Source organism: Mytilus galloprovincialis, chromosome 1, assembly GCF_965363235.1.
Source record: "Mytilus galloprovincialis chromosome 1, xbMytGall1.hap1.1, whole genome shotgun sequence".
Classification (NCBI taxonomy): domain Eukaryota; kingdom Metazoa; phylum Mollusca; class Bivalvia; order Mytilida; family Mytilidae; genus Mytilus; species Mytilus galloprovincialis.
This window is the reverse complement of record NC_134838.1, coordinates 10,056,039-10,076,340: the sequence shown is the minus strand read 5'-3', so window position 1 is coordinate 10,076,340 and position 20,302 is coordinate 10,056,039. Positions and strand designations below refer to the sequence as shown.

At 32.8% G+C, this 20,302-nt stretch overlaps 1 protein-coding gene and 1 long non-coding RNA gene across 4 annotated transcripts in view; both read left to right on the top strand.

Moving 5' to 3' along the window:
• Positions 1-20,302, top strand: part of LOC143065051 (uncharacterized) — a 104,985-nt gene that overhangs the window by 82,884 nt on the left and 1,799 nt on the right. The gene's annotated exons all lie outside the window — the stretch shown is intronic.
• LOC143065037 (serine/threonine-protein kinase pim-3-like) lies at positions 3,860-15,762 on the top strand. Of its 3 annotated transcripts, none has more exons than XM_076238343.1 (5): positions 3,860-3,933; positions 5,083-5,138; positions 7,302-7,408; positions 9,635-10,058; positions 12,330-15,762. In XM_076238343.1, exons 2-5 carry the CDS (start codon positions 5,084-5,086, stop codon positions 12,707-12,709), a joined length of 966 nt encoding a protein of 321 aa, XP_076094458.1. In that variant the 5' UTR covers positions 3,860-3,933; position 5,083; the 3' UTR covers positions 12,710-15,762. The 3 variants fall into 3 exon arrangements, with proteins under 3 accessions (XP_076094458.1, XP_076094467.1, XP_076094451.1); XM_076238352.1 differs by having other exon boundaries at positions 3,874-3,927; XM_076238336.1 differs by lacking the exon at positions 3,860-3,933 and adding an exon at positions 4,795-4,832.

Here is a 20,302-nt window from a genome sequence, read left to right as displayed (position 1 = left end):
TTTTAAATGGTCTACATGTACCACTATTGGTTTTGCATGTTCTTCCTTTTATTGTTTTCATTTACAGATTTGACAGGTTTATTTTCATCTTTCTTTTCACTTACAGTTTCCTGAGCTACAGATTTAGTATTCTCTTTTCTTAATTCTTGAATTATTATGTTTTTGATTTTTGATTCAAGATTTTGATTTTCTTTGGACTGATCTACCACATATGTGTGATAAGTTATTTCATCCGAAAATTGTGGTTTTCTAATATTCTCCACTGGACCTTCAAACGCTTCATATTCAATAGCGTATGAAATGGCTTGATCAAGAGTTTTTGGTCTGTTTAACAATTGAACATATCGTTTTAAGTCATGATTCCCTATTCCCTCTACGAACTGATCAACCACTAATGCTTCAATGGAAGTTAGATCTAAAGAAGTATACGCTTGGGAGGCAAGGCGACGTAACGCATGTCCGTAATCTGACACCGATTCATCTTTCTGTTTTCTGCGATTTTTGAACTCAAATTTGTGAGCAGTTTCCCTTTCAACTGGGTTAAATCTCTGACTTAACATTCTTTTAATAAATTCGAAGTCATTTAATTGATAAGGGTTTAATTCACTAACAGTTCTCTGGGCTATTCCTCGTAGACTCATAATTAACTGTTGGGCCCTTTCAAAAATATCCCATTCATTCCAATTTGCGACCTTTTCAAATTGAATGATGTAATCTACCCAATCCGTAGTTTTCCCATCAAAAGTAGCTGGCTCTTTTTGTTTTCTTCTAGAATTAGATTGATGGAATCCAGCATTTGGATTTACATAAACTGGATTTTGATTGTAAACATGACCAGGCATACCAGGCTGGGTTACTGGCCACATAGTATTTGTCAAGTTAGTACCTGTATTAAACGGGTGATTTGGGAAAGGAGGTACCATTAGATGATTCATATTTGTCCCCATTGGATTATTCATTGTCTGTTGTATAGGGTTATTTATAGCTGTATTCATTTGATAATGACTTGCCTGTACTGGGTTACTCATGGCTAAGTTCATGGGATAATGACTTGCTTGTACAGGGTTACTCATGGCTAAGTTCATGGGATAATGACTTGCTTGTACAGGGTTACTCGTGGCTAAATTCGTTGGATAATGATTTGTTTGCGTAGAATTACCAATAGCTGAATTCATTGGATAATGATTTGTTTGCGTAGAATTACCAATAGCTGAATTCATGGGGTAATGATTTGTATGTGTCAAGTTACTCGTGGCTTGACCTGAATGTCCTATCCAATTTTGTCCCAAAAGTGGGTTTGTAATCATAGCTTGTGCAGGTACATTCTGTGTTAAATGAGAACTAACTGAGAACCTAGGATTTGAAAAATTATCCCTATTCTGACGAGAGTTCTCAAAAAGTGTACCTGTCTGTCTTACAGAATGAGGATTAAGAGAACCTGGCATATAAATTGGAACTCTTATTGGATCTCTATCAGAATGTACAAATGCATTACTCTGAGGAATATGTTCGAAATTGCTAAACCTGCCAGTTGGATATGGGTCTAATGGGTAGGGAGGCCTTGCTTTAGGTAAGGTATACACTGATTCCTCAATAGTCTCCCTTTGATTACTATCTAAACTATATGTCGGTCTAGTATGTGTAATTCGAGGCTCTGGATATGTTTTGTAGCGTAAACTACTTGAAGGAAAATGTTCTTTGTAAGTAGGTGTACTAGCCACAGGTACATTACTTGTCCCCCTTGCCTCATTGTCTCTAGGAATCAAGACACTTCTTGTAAAAGAAGGTGTACTAATAGTATGAGAGGAAGTACTTTTAGGCTTAAAATATGGAGCCTCTTTAATAACTTCTGTATCAAAAACCTTTGAGCATACTGATGTATCCCTATATTCAAAAGGCTCAGGCGGCATAACCTTTTGTGTATACATCTCCCTTATTGGTACCGAATCAGAAACTTCATTTGTATCATCTTGAACATTTCGAAACTGAGGTTTAACAAACTCTTCTCTAGAAAAACTTAATAATGGAAACCTTTCATCTGAAAAACTAACTTTTGGCTTTGATGGCTCTTTCAGACTTAAATAACCTGTATCATGCGTAGGCACGTCGCATTCTCTATAGGATTTTGAGTCAGAATCAAAACTACTCTCTCTAAAAACCCTGGGTTCAATAAGAAAAGGTGTTTCTGGCACCGTTCGTGTAGGACTAGGATATCTACGAGTAAACATTAAAGACTCGTGTATATTTTCTTCTGAACATATACTATCTATATCTCTATCACCGTGACTACTAAGAGAGAAACGATCTTCCTCTTGGCTATAAGCCATCTTCACGAAAAAATGTACAATTTACTTTCAACAAAACAAAAATTTATTTTCAAAAAATTATTTTCTCTGAATATATGAGCTTTTTAATTAAACAAATACATATGCAAGTGTATCCTGGTCACGCGGCACCATTTGTAACAGATTGGAAAGCTGAGCTTCCTTTTCTGGGCGTGTAGTGGCTAGTACTTCTACCAGAATTCGTTCGTAGGATACACCCGTTGTATTTGTTCAATGGCTATTAACTTTAACAAAACTGATTCAAATAACTACTTCGTTTATTTGACAAAAATAACAATAGTATATCAAGTAAATCAATTTAACAATAGTAAATCAATCCAACAAAAATAAATGAACACAAATTCCTAACAATTGTAAAGTTTCTCAAAAATATAAAGTAAACCTTAATCTAAATGGAAATAATACTTCGCGTTGTGTACTTTAACTAACATAAAATGAACACTGTACCTTAAAATGAGTGACAAGGTCACTATCTGGAACGTTTCCTAAGTAAACCTGGTGGAAACTATTTTAGTTCCGTAGGTAAGAGAAATGACCTGTCGAGGTCGGCTCAAGCTGCAACTGCTTTATTACTAAAAACTCGCCCTATTTATACTAATGAGAACAAAAGAAAATAGACCTTGACCGACAACATCGATGTAAATACGGGTAAAACTCGAGAGTTACGAGTAAATTTTGTAAATAAGTATTTTACTGGTCAAAACTGACCACTGTCTAAAAAGGACATAAAATGGCTATGGGTCAACTACTTCCGGTTTGCAACGTGCATATCATAGATGAAATTCAACATAAATATATGCTTAACTGAAGTTTCCCAATGAAAATAAGTAAGTGCATTCTTTTTATCTCAAAGGAAAGAACATACATGTATATTTTTACTAATAAATTCAATCTAGAAACGTGACTAAAATTCAACTCTACTACAGCTAATTAGTGAGACCGTACAAGGGTGACTTCCGGTCAACTTTTTACCCTTTTTACGTAATGTATTTATATTTCTTTTTATATCATATTATTTGTCATTAAATTGTTTTACAGAGTCATGTTCTTGATTTTGACCGGGCTTTTTAATTTTTTTGTGAATTTTAGTTCAAAGTTGAAAATTTGACTTCATCATTTCTATACAAGGGTGACTTCCGATCAACTTTTTACCCTTTTTACGTAATGTATTCATATTTTTCTTTATATGATGTTATTTGTCATTAAATTGTCTTTAAGAATCAATTGACAGATTTTGACCGGGTTATATGCTTTTTCGTGAATTTAAGTTTTAATGTTCAAAAATGTGTTGCCAGAGTCATGCTAAGAAAGACTTCCGGTCAACTTTTCGGTAAAAAGTCATGTTTAAATATACTATATTTTAATTTTATCTGATAGTCTATTACATTAGCTTTCAAAATCAGTTTTATTTATCAATCTAGCTTTAGCGGTTCCAGAGATATTAGTTATAATACACCAATTTTTCACTTCCGCGTTTTAGACCTTCCCCTAAGAATTTTCAAAACGAGATTCCGCGGGATTCTACTTTCATTTTCATTTCAAAAGGGACAAGACTGTGTATATATAAAACTAAGTTGTAATAGTAATGGTGATCATTTGATTAAATCTGTTTGTTAAAAACTAATAGCAACAGGCCACCTTAGATTATTAGTCCATGCAGCCTCAGTCATTGTGAACATAGAGACATATTTAAAAGAATGTTGTACATGATGAATAAAATTGAGAATGGAAATGGGGAATGTGCCAAAGAGACAACAACCCGACCATAGAAAAAAAACCAGCAGAAGGTCACCAACAGGTCTTCAATGTAGCGAGAAATTCCTAATTTCCAAATTGTACACAAGAAACTAAAATTAAAATAATACAAGACTAACAAAGGCCAGAGGCTCCTGACTTGGGTCAGGCGCAAAAATGCGGCGTAGTATAGATAAGGCCATTTTTTTTTTAACTAATTATGCATTTAATGGTATTTTTGTTGTTGTTCACTTCCACATTTGTGTATTAGTATTAGCATCTCATAGAGGGTGCAGGTATTAAAGGGCCAGAAATGGCACTATGTTTGGTGTAGGAATACTATTTCTATAATGTGTATGTGTAACATGACTAATTCAAATATTAATTGCCAGCAACCTGTCAAATGTCGGGGTTCTCTGATTTCCAAACAAATAAAGTATGGCCAGAATTGATAAATTTTATTTACTTTCTCTTTTTTTTTTTTAATGTGTGTTAATTTTTTACATCCCATTTTAACATGTTTAATAGCGATTTTGGTTATGTCATAATTGTCAACAATAGTATAACCAACAAATTACAAAATGTATAGCAAATAATTTAGTGTTCTCCCCAGGCCTTTATGTGACACTATCTGAAATGGTTTTCTTATGGATTATGTTTTGGATGATGATATAATTTTTAGAAGCGAAGCAAGATAGCATTTCCAGTTTCCATAATACCTTGATGCTAAATGCATCTTTTGTGGAGAACACTGTAAAAATGTGCATGATTTTATAAATGTCATAAAGTTTCATGAATATGTTTACGTAATTTTAAATACAACTTGCTAATTTTAAACTTTGATTCTTGTGAAATTCATATTTGTTTGTAATACCATAATGTGGATCAAACATGTCAAATAAGAACATGAAGAAGACAATTCTTTTTATTTTTAATTAACTGATAAAAATACAAAAGAAAATTTTATTGAGTTGCTATGAATTGAAGATTTTTTTTATTTTAGGATGTTAACATTGATAGCAAGTGATGAGACTATTATCATGATTATAATGTCATCAGGTTAGTGATATTATTGATAGACAACCTATTACTTAGTTATGGCATATATCTCTTTGATGAACACTGAAAAAGGAAAAAAGCGATTATTGTGTGGTTGATATTTATATACCTACTACATATAAAATATTTACATGTTGTCGATGACACAACTATCCAGGAAACATCTACTGACACATAAATTAACTTCCCACACATTAAATTATTAAACATTTTGTTTTCAATTTTTTTACAACTTAAATTGCGCTGTTTTTATCAATTGATAGTTAATAAGTGAACTTAATATAAACGACATTATTGGTTCAGTGTTATAGACAATTTATGTATCTTTCTTTTACTGGTTGTTGCAATATAAAATCTTATGTGGTTACAAAGTTGTGATAAAAAGTGGAATACTATGCGTTTGTTATGAAATTTTGTACTTTTGTTTTTTAGCTTGCTCAGTGTAGTGATAAAAGAGAAAAATAAATCAAATTTATGCTATTATGTGTTTTGTTTTCTCTTCTAGTATATGAATTATCAAAAACTACCTCATATAAAGACATTTATCGCTATTTTGTGCATTTTTCCTTTGATCTTTTTTTGTGATAATTTTTCATATCATACTAAGCAGGCACGTGGCATTGCTAACGCAATTGACATGAAATTAAAAATAAAGAAATTTTTAGATATAAATGCAAGGAAAACATATTACAATGGGTATATTCTTCCCTTAATTGACTACTGCTGTATTATTTGGGGTGAATGTAAAAATGAAGGGATAACAATAATTTTAAAACTCCAAAAAAGGGCAGCAAGATTGATTCTAGATGCAGATCCTTTATCCCCCTCAACTTGGGTGGATGACAGTTGACAATAGAATGAAATACCACAAATATTTACTTCTATATAAATGTATGCGTATGGAAGCACCAATGTACCTAGTTCAAAAGTTTAAACTGAAATCAGATAATAATCCTTACTCCTTAAGAGGTGTCACTCAAGGTAATCTGATAGTTCCTAAGCCAAAAGCTGAACTATTTAAGAAATCCTTTGCTTATTCTGGATCAGTATTATGGAATGGACTACCACACACAATGCGTAAAGCTCAAAACACTTACTTTTAAGCAAAGTATCAAGAAGTACCTAACACAACCCTGATAAGAAATGTTTGCTACAATGTATTTGTATATTTTTTTATTTTTTATTATTTTCATTTTATTTTTTGACTACATGTATACATCTTAAACAGCATTATATCTTATGTTCTTAACAATGCATTGAACTACATGAGTGTAAATTAACTATGTGTAAATATCTGTTTTGATTGTATTGTAATTTGTATGTGAGGGCCTCAGGGAAGATTAGTTTATTGTAACTAACTGAGTTTACCCTCTTTAAATAAAGAATTTATTATTATTATTATTATTATTATTGACAACGTCGTCACAGGTAAAATAGCGATAAACAGATTATCATTGGTCATCTCAACTCGATTGCCGTCCCGGCTCAAGCGAGAAAATCAATCTCGTTGAGATGATCAACGATAGTCTATAAATATCAATATTACAGTAGGTAAAAAAATAGCGGCAAGCTATTATTTGGCAGCCGGACAGATTTATAACATATTCAATCAGACAAATCACTACAACGCAATATAGTTCTCTGTCTGCATTCAATTTTATATTACTTACACCTCGCTTATAATATTTTTCAAAGCTCAGGATAGTAAATTCAGCATTTTGTAAGAAATTGTCATCATATAAATTATTAAATATTTCAACAGACTTTTTCAAAACACAAATCTGGCATCTCTCCAAGTGGGATGTGCCTTAGCGCATGAATTGTGTCCTGATTATAGCACATTGATAGTTAACATTTATACTATACACACAACTTCAGAAACTCATAACATTTGTATATTCTGTCGTGTCAACAGGGATGTCTTTTTGAGATTTGCTTAGTGAATACCTAGTACTTTAAGGCTATATTGAATGATAAATAAGTGATATATTCAAATATCATCATGTTGGGAAGAAAAAGCAAAGTAAGTTTGATTTTACTTTTCTAAATTGAAGTGAAATATGGCGAGTTAGTACATTACATCTTTACTTGATTCCACGTTACTTTGTTGTTTATGCATTATGTTAGACTCATATTTTTATATGTCTCTCTTGTTTTTTTCAGTAAAAGGAAAAAAAGAGCTCAATAAAACATATCATGTTGGTGCACAGCTGGGAAGTGGTGGTTTTGGAACAGTTTATGGAGGCACAAGGAAAAGTGATGGTCTACTTGTAAGTATAAAATAAAGAATTTTGTTTTTAACTTTTTAACTTTTACAACAAATTTCATAGTAGAAAACATTTGTTTCTTAGACATATATATCCTCTTTGTTAAAAATTAATAGAAATGAAAATATAAAACACATTACTTAAAATGTTTATATTTGAAAAATGAAAACATTGTATTGTTGTTAACAGATTTGATATATATATGGACCATAATTTGGTATTCAGTCTTTGGTTTCTTTTTTTTATCCTTTTTTATAAGTTCTAAAACTTTAACTTTTATTCTGTGGGTTGTGTTGGTGTTAGAATAGTATTAATGGAACAATTGAGTTTTTCAAGAAAAAATTAATACATTTTGATTCACCGTTTACGTGACAGGAAACCAAACAGGAAACCAATCTTTATTTTCTTTATTTTGCACAATATATTTCAAAAGACATAAATGAACACCATTACTAGTGTTACTTGCTTCATGTTTATATTTAAAATCTATTTTCGATGTTAGATTACAGTTTTTTTAAAACGCGACAGGAAACCATAAGAAACCGAAAGCATTTTTTTAGTTTTATTTTATTGCAAAATCTGCTTAAAATAATCCGAACAGTATACTTTTTCTTAAAATCCATCTTAAATGTAACTGTATTATAAAACTCCTAAATATGTGCTTGTTTTGAAAACAATTAGTACAATTTATTCAGAAATTTCCATATTTTCTTCATTGATACAGGATACCATAATCGTTGTATCTTGATGTTTTAGCCAAAAAAATGTATTTATATTTGGTCTTGAAATTCCAGTTATATACAATTTATTCCAAATCATTGGCAATGTAAAATTCTTTAAATTCAGTAAAGAAAAAAACTTTGAACTTGGAATTAAAATCTTTAAAATAGGCACCATGTGATATTTGTGACCTGTACACCATCTACATGGTTTCCACATTTTAACATACTTTAGTGGGCTAAAATCAATAAAGTACTTCCTTTCAAGTCATGCATGGTAAAAGTTTACTTCTCCTTTGACAAGTTTATTGCATTTCTGAAAAGTGTTTGCAGAACATGAATAAAAAAAAATAATTAAAAATTGTGACAAAGATACCAAATTTGTACATTCCAAGTGTAACGGTATATTAACATGTATTTTTTATTAAATTATCTTAATTCACCTAAAATATCCAGTAATATTTACTGCTGAAGCAAAATCAATCCAACGAGCATCGGCACAATGATAAGAGACGTAATTTCGATTGAATTTTCCAAGGACCCTTTACATCGTTATCCTGAAACGAAGTGTGTTATAACATCGTCAAATCTGAAATCAATTTTGTCAAGTCATTGGGCATATATTTTCACACAAGATCGTATGTAACATTATGCACATAGGAAAAATAATAGACCCCCGGTGCAATCTCTTTGAAAATTGTATTTTCCTTTTTGATACAAGACGAAACAAGTCTACAGATTATGTTTGCTAACATCCCGTTGGAAACAAAAACAATGTTTAGACCTAGTATTTCGTATATCCGGCCGTAAGGGCGTGATCACATGTTAGTCACATGTTTCACCTATGTCCGGAAATGATTAGAACTTAACGACAAAAACAATTTTAATAAAAAAAGGAAATAACTGGACTTTTGTTTCGTGTGAAATGTAACGTATAACAATAACGTCATTTTCTAACTTAATTATTACGAAGAACAAAACTAGAATGAAAATCATCTCTGATTTACCTGTTTGAACATCTCGCGAGAGTTCATATTTGCATATTGATATAAAGAATTCTGTTACAACAAAGCAGATTACATCATCTAAAATTTGCGTTACGAAATCGGAAATGAAAGTAACGCCAGTGTTCTTACACCTGCTACAGAAATACTTATAGTTCTCGGCATTTTCTTCTGACTATTCTTATTGGTCGATGTTCTTTATTATTTGAAAGCAAAAGTTACGAATTTGCCGGTGACGATTATCTATAAATCAGTCAGCATTATGCACTTCGGAAGCGAAAAGTAACACGAGAAGCGACACAAAAATACGGTCGTATAATCTTTGAAATTTGTTAATTACAATTTTTTTTCTAGGGAAGAGTAGCATACACTTGTATGTTGATAAAAATAAAGGCATCTTTAGATGTAGTTACAACTTTTCTTACAGAAATACACATTTTTATCACTTTTCTATCGTTATAGGAAACGAGCCCAATAGCAAATTATGGTCCATATATCTCTTTCAGGTTGCAGTTAAATTAATCAACAAAATTAAAGTGACTGAATGGGGACTTCATAATGGACATAATATACCAATGGAAATTATTCTCTTGAAAAAAGTTTCTCATGTTTCTGGATGTATTAAAATGTTAGATTGGTATGAAGTGAAAAACAATAGTGCTCACAGTTATGTTATAGTGATGGAACGACCAGAGCATGTTCAAGACTTATTTGACTATATCACAGAAAAGGGCGCTGTAAATGAAGAAACCAGCAAAGTGTTCTTTAGACAAATTGTAGAAACTCTTTATAGTGTTCATAGATCAGGTGTTGTACACCGAGACATTAAAGATGAAAATATTTTAGTGGATTTGAAAACTGGTGAACTGAAAATAATTGACTTTGGATCTGGTACATTGCTCAAAGATACAGTTTATGTGACCTTTGATGGTGAGCATCTTTAATAGATTGCATTTTGTTGTAGTGTTATAGGAATATTGAGTATTTGATTTAATACTAAAGTTCATCCACCTACACATTTTAATTGATCTCAACATGCTCAATATGGGAGATGCTAAGAATGCTTTACATTGGCTGGCAAACAGGGGTCGAAATTAGCGCTGGTCCGATGGTCCTAGACCAGTAGAATTTGCGTCGGACCAGTAGATTGTGTCAGCTGGTGGTCCGGCGGACCAGTAGAAATTTGCCGATAAAAATCTCTGATCAGGGCTTTCCATTGAAATTGAAGTAGAAGGCTGAATTAAAATTATAGGCGGCTGTAACATGCATTCGGCGAAGCCAGACGCCCACCAAGCTGTAAGCTTGGTGCCTTATGGCAGGGGGTTTGGGGGCCGCTCAAGGCCCCCAGAAGCTCTGGTATAAATAGAGCAAAATCCTGCATTCTCGCAATCTCCTGGCACCTAATTTCATCTTTCAAATGACCATTTTTTATGTATGAAATTAAAGAAAGAAAAAAAAATCTCAAAGAAATTTCATTTTTTTTTATGTTATTTTTTTTAATTTTCATGCTTAAAACTCATTTACTTTTAAAGGAGATTTATTCATATAATAATCCGGTTTGTTAAAAAAATCTTGATCGATTTTTTTTGCATAACTACGTGCATTTGTAAACAAATGACCCCCCCCCCCCTTTTCTCTCTAAAGACTGTAATACGCCTATTTAAACCATACAATTATTTCTCAAGCATTGACAGAAAATTGATATATCCCCTGATTTTCTCTTTTTTTTTGTAAACTATTCAATAAGTCGGATACGTAAATCATTTGGAAATGTTATTTATTTGAGGTCGAGTATATAGAAAATTGAATATTTTAATCAGCAAAAAAAAAAATAAAAAAAAAAATCTGTATCATACACCCAAGCGCCTGTGGTTTTAAAAGCCAAAAAAAGCCAACGAGTTAATGACCATCGGAACATCTCTATTGTTATCCTTCAATGGCCACCGGAAAGTCTCTCTTGTTGTCGTTGAAAAGAAACGATGCATTCTGACTTTAAATAGACAACCAATCAGTGACCTGAATTCATGTGAACTATATTTAGCCCAAGGTAAACACTGACTTTTCATCCTTGTTTATCGTGACCGCGACTTTACGACAATACGTCTCTCGACTGCCTGTAAACATTTGAAAAAGATAGTTTTTTCTTTTTGAATTTATATTTTTGTCAGTGAAATAGCCGGCACTTGAAGCCACCGTAAACGGCGGATTTCTCCGGCTACCGGCTTCAATGGAAAGCCCTGAAAAATCTCTGATTGCTTTGCAATCTCGGTTTGTTTACAAAAGAATTTACCTGCGACATCAATTACGGGGGATACTACCGTATGTATTTCAGTTGATAAAGTTGTCAAAAAATAAACTCATCATAGATACCAGCACTCAATTTTGCATGTCATTTTTGCAGGACCAGTAGATTTGGAGCCGGACCAGTTGATTTTCAGTCCACTGGTCCAGCTGGCCAGTACACAAAAAAGCTTAAATTCGACCCCTGCTAGCAAAACATATCAATTACACAGTTGCTGCTGCTGAAAATATCAGCATAAATGATCACACATGTGTCTCAGCATAACTTGGCAATGATTCATATATTCAGTAGGGAAACATACATAGCATACATAGTTTACACAAAGTTAACAACTAGGTTTAAATTACAGTGCATAACAAGTTATGATATTGGGTTATTATACATGTATTGGTAGCATTAGCCAAAAAAATATGACTGGTTGCTATCAACCTATTATTAAATGCTTTTATAATTTGTAACAAGTCAACTGTAGAATTGATTATGTGGGACATTTTAAGTTGGTTCACAAGAACTCCTTGCATACCTGTGAACAGTCATGCATGTCAAAACATTTACCCGAGTTTTTTAAATCAATACTTTGGCTTATTAGATATGAATAAATGGGGTTATTAGTAAATTTTACTAACACAAATTACTTTAAGGGTATTAATATATTATAAATTGATCATCTGTCAGGCTTTCTTATGAATGAGTTGTGACATGAACACTTCACACATCACTTCATTTTAGGCAGTAAGAATTCAGTTGATTGATGACAAAAATTGAGACTAAAAATACATATAAAACTTAAATTCTGTATAGAAATGCATTAAAAAAGTTAAAGCTTAATTTTAACTGTTAATTCTGTATAGAAATGCATTAGAAAAGTTATTCTTAATTGTCATATCTTTATTTTTAAGGTACAAGAGTGTACAGTCCTCCTGAATGGATAAAACACCATCGGTACCATGGTAAATCAGCAACAGTGTGGTCACTGGGAATTTTATTATTTGACTTAGTTTGTGGAGATATTCCATTTGAACAAGATGAACAAATCATGAAAGCAGAAGTATCATTTAGGGGAAGATTATCACATGATGTGAAAGACTTAATAAAAAAGTGTTTAGCAATTCGTCCATCAGATAGGCCATCTTTTGAAGACATTTTAAATCATTCATGGTTAGCAACTCCACAGTTGCCAGTTGAGAAACTTAGTTTACATGGAAATAATAACAATAGTTCTTGCCAGCATGGAAATTCTGTAGACACTGTTTCAATGAGTAGCCAAGAAAGTGTGTGACGAAACCTTATAACAGAATAGATTTAGTCAATATTCTGTGCAACAGAAAAATGCAATAAACTAACTCATGTAACTCATTCCAATGCTCAGGGATTAATCAACATGATCAAACAATTTGCCAAAGTCAATCTTTTACAAAAATCTTCTCCTCTGAAACTACTGGGTCAAATTAAACCGAACGTAGCCACAATCATTATTAGGGTATATAGTTTAAAAAATGTGTGTGGTGGCCCAGCCAACCAACCAAGATGGCTGCCATAGCTAAAAATAGAACATGGGGGTAAAATGTAGATTTTGGCTTATAACTTTGAAACCAAAGCATTCAAAGCAAATCTTACAAGGGGACAACTTGTTTATCAAGTAAAAATCTATATGCCCTGAAATTTTCAGATGAATTGGACAACTGGTTGTTAGGTTGCTGCCCCTGGAAAATTTTGACAAAATGAATGCTTCCAAAATATTGTATGCGAACTTGAACATTTTTGTAAAAAACAGTGAAATGAAAACTGAGACATTTCTGGATTATCAAAGAACTTAAATTATTTTCACAGAAATAAAGAAGTGTACAATTATTTAATTCCCAAAGCCGTTATACAATGATTTTCAAATTTTCATATAACATTTTGGAAGCAAACTTTACAAACAACTGACATTGGCAATTTTGTAATATGTCTTATTTCAAACGTTTTGATTGGTCTAACTGTTTGCTATTTTGTAATACCAAAGATTTTCTCCTGCCCAGACCATTGGTGTCAAAAAGTATTTTTAGCCAAAAAAGTCATTTACAACATTTTGGAAGCCCAGCGACGATATAATAGTCTTTCAAGATGTCATAATTGTTTGGACTAAATTACACAGTGCTTTCCAAAAATGATTTGAAATCAATGTGGTTGTTGTCAGGATGAACGCTGAGTGTATAATATCAGACAAGATAAATGTTATCCATCATTGTCCATAAGCCAAAGATTGATAAAAAAAAATTGAGCTTGAAGTTGAAATTCTAAAACAATAACTAATCTGATGTCTCATATCGTATCACTATCATTCTGTGCTTTGTGACAAAATAGAAATAATATGACTAACCGCTTATATTTGGAATTGTTACAGTGTCCAAAACAAAATTAATAAAACACATGCAATATTTCATTTTCAATATTTTGTGCAAAGAACGCTATGATTACTACACTGTGACCAAATTTCAAATGACATAATGCAGCCTGTGACATCAAGTATGAATCGCTGTAATTCGACGCAATATAGTTCGTTTGTTATTTGCTTTTTTATTGTAAATATTTTTATTTTTTCGTAATTACCGATAAACAGAATAAAGGACCTTTTGGTTTTTGATACTAACTTTATCACTGTGAAATTTCAGGTTCGGGCTCACCTGATATAACACAGTGATAAAGTCAGTATCAAAAACAAAGAGTCCTTTATTCTGTATTTATTGGCTTATGCTTTGCAACATTATAGTATATTTACACTATTTTATGTATGATTTTGGTTATACTGTTGAGTTACTTTAGTATACATTTCAATGAATACAAATTTTGATTATTTAGAAGAATGAAATAAAGTGAACTTGGACTTGTGTATACAAAAAAATGAATGCTCTAATTGAAAAAGATAATTAAGTTTGAAATAGAATTTAAAAAATATAACACTTAGAAAAAATAATGTGCAAAGCCCATTAGGAATGATTAATCAAACAAAACAGAAATGTTAGATGGTCTATCTAATGAAACATGCTTGGTATAATTGGTTTTTATGGTGTAGTAAGATAGTACTATGATGTAAGATGGTCTATCTATTGAGTGTATATGTTGTGTACAAGTTATCATTTTGTTTAAATTATAATTTGTACAAAATTTGACCAAAATTCACTTATAACTTGTACATGTTGTACAACAGTTTTAAATACGAATTTTGGTGAAAAATGCAATGATTCACACAATAGAATTGTAATTAACTGACAACACACTAAACCTTATTAACATAATACACCGTTTATACACAACACTTACTACAAAAGGCAGGTTGATCTTTGAAATTTTTGAGAGAAAAAAAAGTAAACAAATAGGATTTTTTTCAAATTTTTAATACATAAACGTCTTTTTCTTAAAAAAAAAATATCATTCAATAGTACTGCTTGATTAGTTCTTATCGTTATTTTGAGGTATTTTTTTTTATTTTGAAACTTTGCAAACGATTACGGGGTATATTTGTAAAATTTCATATTTCATATTGTTGAAAAAAAACAATGATAAACGGGGTGTTTAATCTTCTGGGATATTTATTTTGTCTAAAAGTCTGACTGAAGCAACTAAATACACATGTTTATTCACAGCAACGGTTCCTGAGCTTCAACGCTCGCTATATGAAACAGTTAAAATGCCTGTAAAACAGGTCGTTATCGATTTGAGAGTCAAAAGATGGTTTGCAATACCTGATTCCATAAATCACTATATCACCTGCTCTAACAATTGATAAAGAACTACTTTTTATTTTTTTTTAATTATGTAACTTAGGTTTACTTTCAGGTCATTTAGTACGTAGCAATTCAATAATGTGTATCAATGCTTTTTTCGCCAAAATCCGTATAAAAAATTATTGTACAAGTTATTTATATATAAGTGAATTTTTGTCCTATTTTGTACAAATTGTAATTTGTACAAGCACTTTTTGTACAAATTACAATTCGTACAAAGTCAAAATACAAATTATAATTTGTACAATATTTTTGTACTAATTATAATTTGTACAAAATGATAACTTGTACATAACATATATATATATATATGACCAGTATGTACTATTATGTTGATGCAGTATATTAACAATTAGTAAATTTTATGATTCTGAAGTACAGTGTTTATTTTTAGACTTGACAATCGAATGATGTAAATGTTTTCTATTTGTGTTCATTGTTAAATTTTGGCAAGGTGATGCCATCTGTAACTTACATTTTAATTCACTTGTTAAAACCTTATGTATCAATGTTGATCCTCTTTCATGGTTTTTGTATTTGTATTTATAAAAAATCTAAAGTTTGATTTTTTTTGTTCAATCAATAATGAAAGTGAAATAGTGAAATAACAATACACTTTTTGCAGCCAAAAAGGTTCAATTTTGTCAAATTGCGCTAAGAAACATTGATAATTAGTTATTCACTTGCAAGTGAATGAGTCGACCTCTTTAAATCTGTATTCATGTGAACTTCAATTTAACCCCTAGCTAGAGATTGACAACACATGCATTGTACGTGTACTCGTTAGTTAAAGAAAAAGAATTTCAACAATGTGAGTGAAACTACGGTAAATCGTTTGATTAATAATTCGATGCACATAAAATCATTCTTATACGGTTAAAAGCAATGAGAAACATCTATTTTTAGCTCACCTGGCCCAAAGGGCCAAGTGAGCTTTTCTCATCACTTGGTGTCCCTGGTCCGTCGTCTGTCGTCGTTAACTTTTACAAAAATCTTCTCCTCTGAAACTAATGGGCCAAATTTAACCAAACTTGACCACAATCATCATTGGGGTAACTAGTTTAAAAAATGTGTTCAGTGACCCGGTCAAAAACCAAGATGGCCTCTATGGCTAAAAATAGAACATAGGGGTTAAATGAAGATTTTGGCTTATAACTCTGAAACGAAAGCATTTAGAGCAAATCTGACATGGATTAATATTTTTTATCAAGTCAAGATTTATCTAAAAACAGTAATAATGTTCAGCAAAATAAGATCTACAAATAAGTCAACATCACCAAAATTGTCAGTTGACCCCTTAAGGAGTTATTGCCGTTTATAGGCAATTTTTAACCATTTTTCTTAAATTTTTGTAATTGTTTCATGTGTTTACAAAAAACTTCTCCTCTGAAACTACTGGGCCAAATTAATCCAAACTTGGCCACAATCATCATTGGGGTATCTTGTTAAAAAAATGTGTAGCGTGATCCTGCCAACCAACCAAGATGGCCGCCATGGCTAAAAATAGAACATAGGGGTAACATGTAGATTTTGGCTTATAACTCTAAAACCAAAGCATTTAGAGCAAATCTGTCAATGGGTAAAATTGTTTATCAGGTCAAGATTTATCTGTCCTGAAATTTTCAGGCAAATTGGACAACCTGTTGTTGGGTTACTGCCCCTGAATTAGTAGTTTTAAGGAAATTTTGCAGATTTTGGTTATTATCTTGAATATTATTATAGATAGAGATAAACTGTAAAGAGCAATAATGTTCAGCAAAGTAAGATCTACAAATAAATTAACATGACCAAAATTGTCAATTTTTGTAAATTTTTAGAAAATGTTTTCCACTGTAATTACTGTGCCAAGTTCATTATAGATAGAGATAATTGTAGCAACAAAAATGTTCAGTAAAGAAAAATCTACAAATACATCACCATCACCAAAACACAATTTTGTCATGAATTTATCCGTGTCCATTGTTTAATATGCACATAGACCAAGGTGAGCGACACAGGCTCTTGGGAGCCTCTAGTTATACATAAATTAGGCCGTTAGTTTTCTCGTTTGAATTGTTCTACATTTGTCATTTCGGGACCTTTTATAGCTAACTACGCGGTATGAGCTTTGCTCATTGTTGAAGGTCGTACGGTGACCTATAGTTGTTAAGTTCTGTGTCACATGGTCTCTTGGCAATTGGCAATCATACCACATCTTTTTTTTTTTTTTACATTATGTGCTCATATGCATTGATTATTTTCTTGAAATAATCATAGATTTTTGTTAGATGTATCCATCTGATGAGATCAGCCTTATTGTTGTCAATGTTTTTATTTGTTTTGATGCTTTATATGATTACAGGATATTTTCTAGTGTTTTATAACATCCTCTTGTGTTACACCAACCCGGGTACATGTTGTATGTAAGGTGTATAACATCCTCCTGTGTTACATCCACCAGAGTACATGTGGTATATTAGGTGTATAACATCTTCCTGTGTTACATCGACCCGGGTACATGTTGTATGTAAGGTGTATAACATCCTCCTGTGTTACATTAACCAGGGTACATGTGGTATATAAGGTGTATAACATCCTCCTGTGTTACATCCACCAGATACATGTGGTATATAAGGTGTATAACATCCTCCTGTGTTACATCCACCAGGATACATGTGGTATATAAGGTGTATAACATTCTCCTGTGTTACATCGACCCGGGTTGATGTTGTATGTAAGGTGTATAACATCATCCTGTATTACATCCACCAGGGTACATGTGGTATATAAGGTGTATAACATCCTCTGGTGTTATATCAACCAGGGTACATGTTGTATGTAAGGTGTATAACATCCTCCTGTGTTACATCAACCAGGGTACATGTGGTATATAAGGTGTATAACATCCTCCTGTGTTACATCGACCAGGATACATGTGGTATATAAGGTGTATAACATCCTCCTGTGTTACATCAACCGGGGTACATGTGGTATATAAGGTGTATAACATCCTCCTGTGTTACATCAACCGGGGTACATGTGGTATATAAGGTGTATAACATCCTCCTGTATTACATCCACCAGGATACATGTGGTATATTAGGTGTATAACATCCTCCTGTGTTACATCCACCAGGATACATGTGGTATATTAGGTGTATAACATCCTCCTGTGTTACATCCACCAGGGTACATGTGGTATATTAGGTGTATAACATCCTCCTGTGTTACATTCATCAGGATACATGTGGTATATTAGGTGTATAACATCCTCCTGTGTTACATCCACCAGGATACATGTGGTATATTAGGTGTATAACATCCTCCTGTGTTACATCCACCAGGATACATGTGGTATATTAGGTGTATAACATCCTCCTGTGTTACATCATCCCGGGTACATGTTGTATGTAAGGTGTATAACATCCTCCAGTGTTACATCAACCAGGGTACATGTGGTATTTAAAGTGTATAACATCCTCCTGTGTTACATCAACTAGAGTACATGTTGTATGTAAGGTGTATAACATCCTCCTGTGTTACATCAACCAGGGTACATGTGGTATATAAGGTGTATAACATCCTCCAGTGTTACATCAACCAGGATACATGTGGTATATCATCCTCCTGTGTTACATCAACCAGGGTACATGTGGTATATTAGGTGTATAACATCCTCCGGTGTTACATCAACCAGGATACATGTGGTATATAAGGTGCATAACATCCTCCTGTGGTACATCGACCAGGATACATGTGGTATATAAGGTGTATAACATCCTCCTGTAGTACATCGACCAGGATACATGTGGTATATAAGGTGCATAACATCCTCCTGTGTTACATCAACCCGGGTACATCTGGTATATAAGGTGTATATCATCCTCCTGTGTTACATCAACCAGGGTACATGTGGTATATTAGGTGTATAACATCCTCCGGTGTTACATCAACCAGGATACATGTGGTATATAAGGTGCATAACATCCTCCTGTGGTACATCGACCAGGATACATGTGGTATATAAGGTGTATAACATCCTCCTGTAGTACATCGACCAGGATACATGTGGTATATGAGGTGCATAACATCCTCCTGTGTTACATCAACCAGGATACATGTGGTATATAAGGTGTATAACATCCTCCTGTGGTAGATGGACCAGGATACATGTGGTATATAAGGTGCATAACATCCTCCTGTAGTACATCGACCAGGATACATGTGGTATATAAGGTGCATAACATCCTCCTGTGTTACATCAACCAGGATACATGTGGTATATAAGGTGTATAACATCCTCCTGTGTTACATCCACCAGGATACATGTGGTATATTAGGTGTATAACATCCTCCTGTGGTACATGGACCAGGATACATGTGGTATATAATGTGCATAACATCCTCCTGTAGTACATCGACCAGGATACATGTGGTATATAAGGTGCATAACATCCTCCTGTGTTACATCAACCAGGATACATGTGGTATATAAGGTGTATAACATCCTCCTACATTACATCAACCAGGGTACATCTGGTTTATAAGGAGTAAAACATCCTCCTGTGGTACATCAACCAGGATACATGTGGTATACAAGGTGTATAAAATCCCCCTGTGTTACATCAACTAGAGTACATGTGGTATACAAGGTGTATAACATCCTTCTGTGTTACATCAACCATTGCATTGACTTAAGACTCAGGTGGTTTAATTTATGAAACTTTATAAATTGACTTCCAAAAATGGGGTAGACTTACTTTCCAATCCCCCTTCTTTAATTCATAAAAAAATCCTACCGTTAGCCTTTGTCCATACCAGGTAAGAATGATAGGCAATTGCCCAAGGTTGCCTGGACCCGAAGACCCAGGTTGTTAAATTATGGAACGTTTTTAATTGATGTCTAAAGTTAGGGTAGGGAGACTCTACCACCTCCGTTCATGAGTTCATTCAAGATTTTCTACGGCTAAGCTTTTGTCCACACTAGGTACAAATGATAGGCATTACCATTAGGTTGCCTGACCTTTAGACTCAGGTGTTTAAATGCTACATTTTTTTTTTGTATCATATGGCTTTGAAACTTTGTAAACTGTTTTATAATATACAACCTTAAATCATGCCAAGTT

Coding starts and splice junctions, on each gene's coding strand:
- LOC143065037 (XM_076238336.1), top strand. CDS start 4,810: ATGCATCTTTTGTGGAGAACACT. Junction 4,833..5,082: donor CATCTTTTGTGGAGAACACT/GTAAAAATGTGC, acceptor TTTTTATTTTAG/GATGTTAACATTGATAGCAA. Junction 7,409..9,634: donor GGAAAAGTGATGGTCTACTT/GTAAGTATAAAA, acceptor TATCTCTTTCAG/GTTGCAGTTAAATTAATCAA.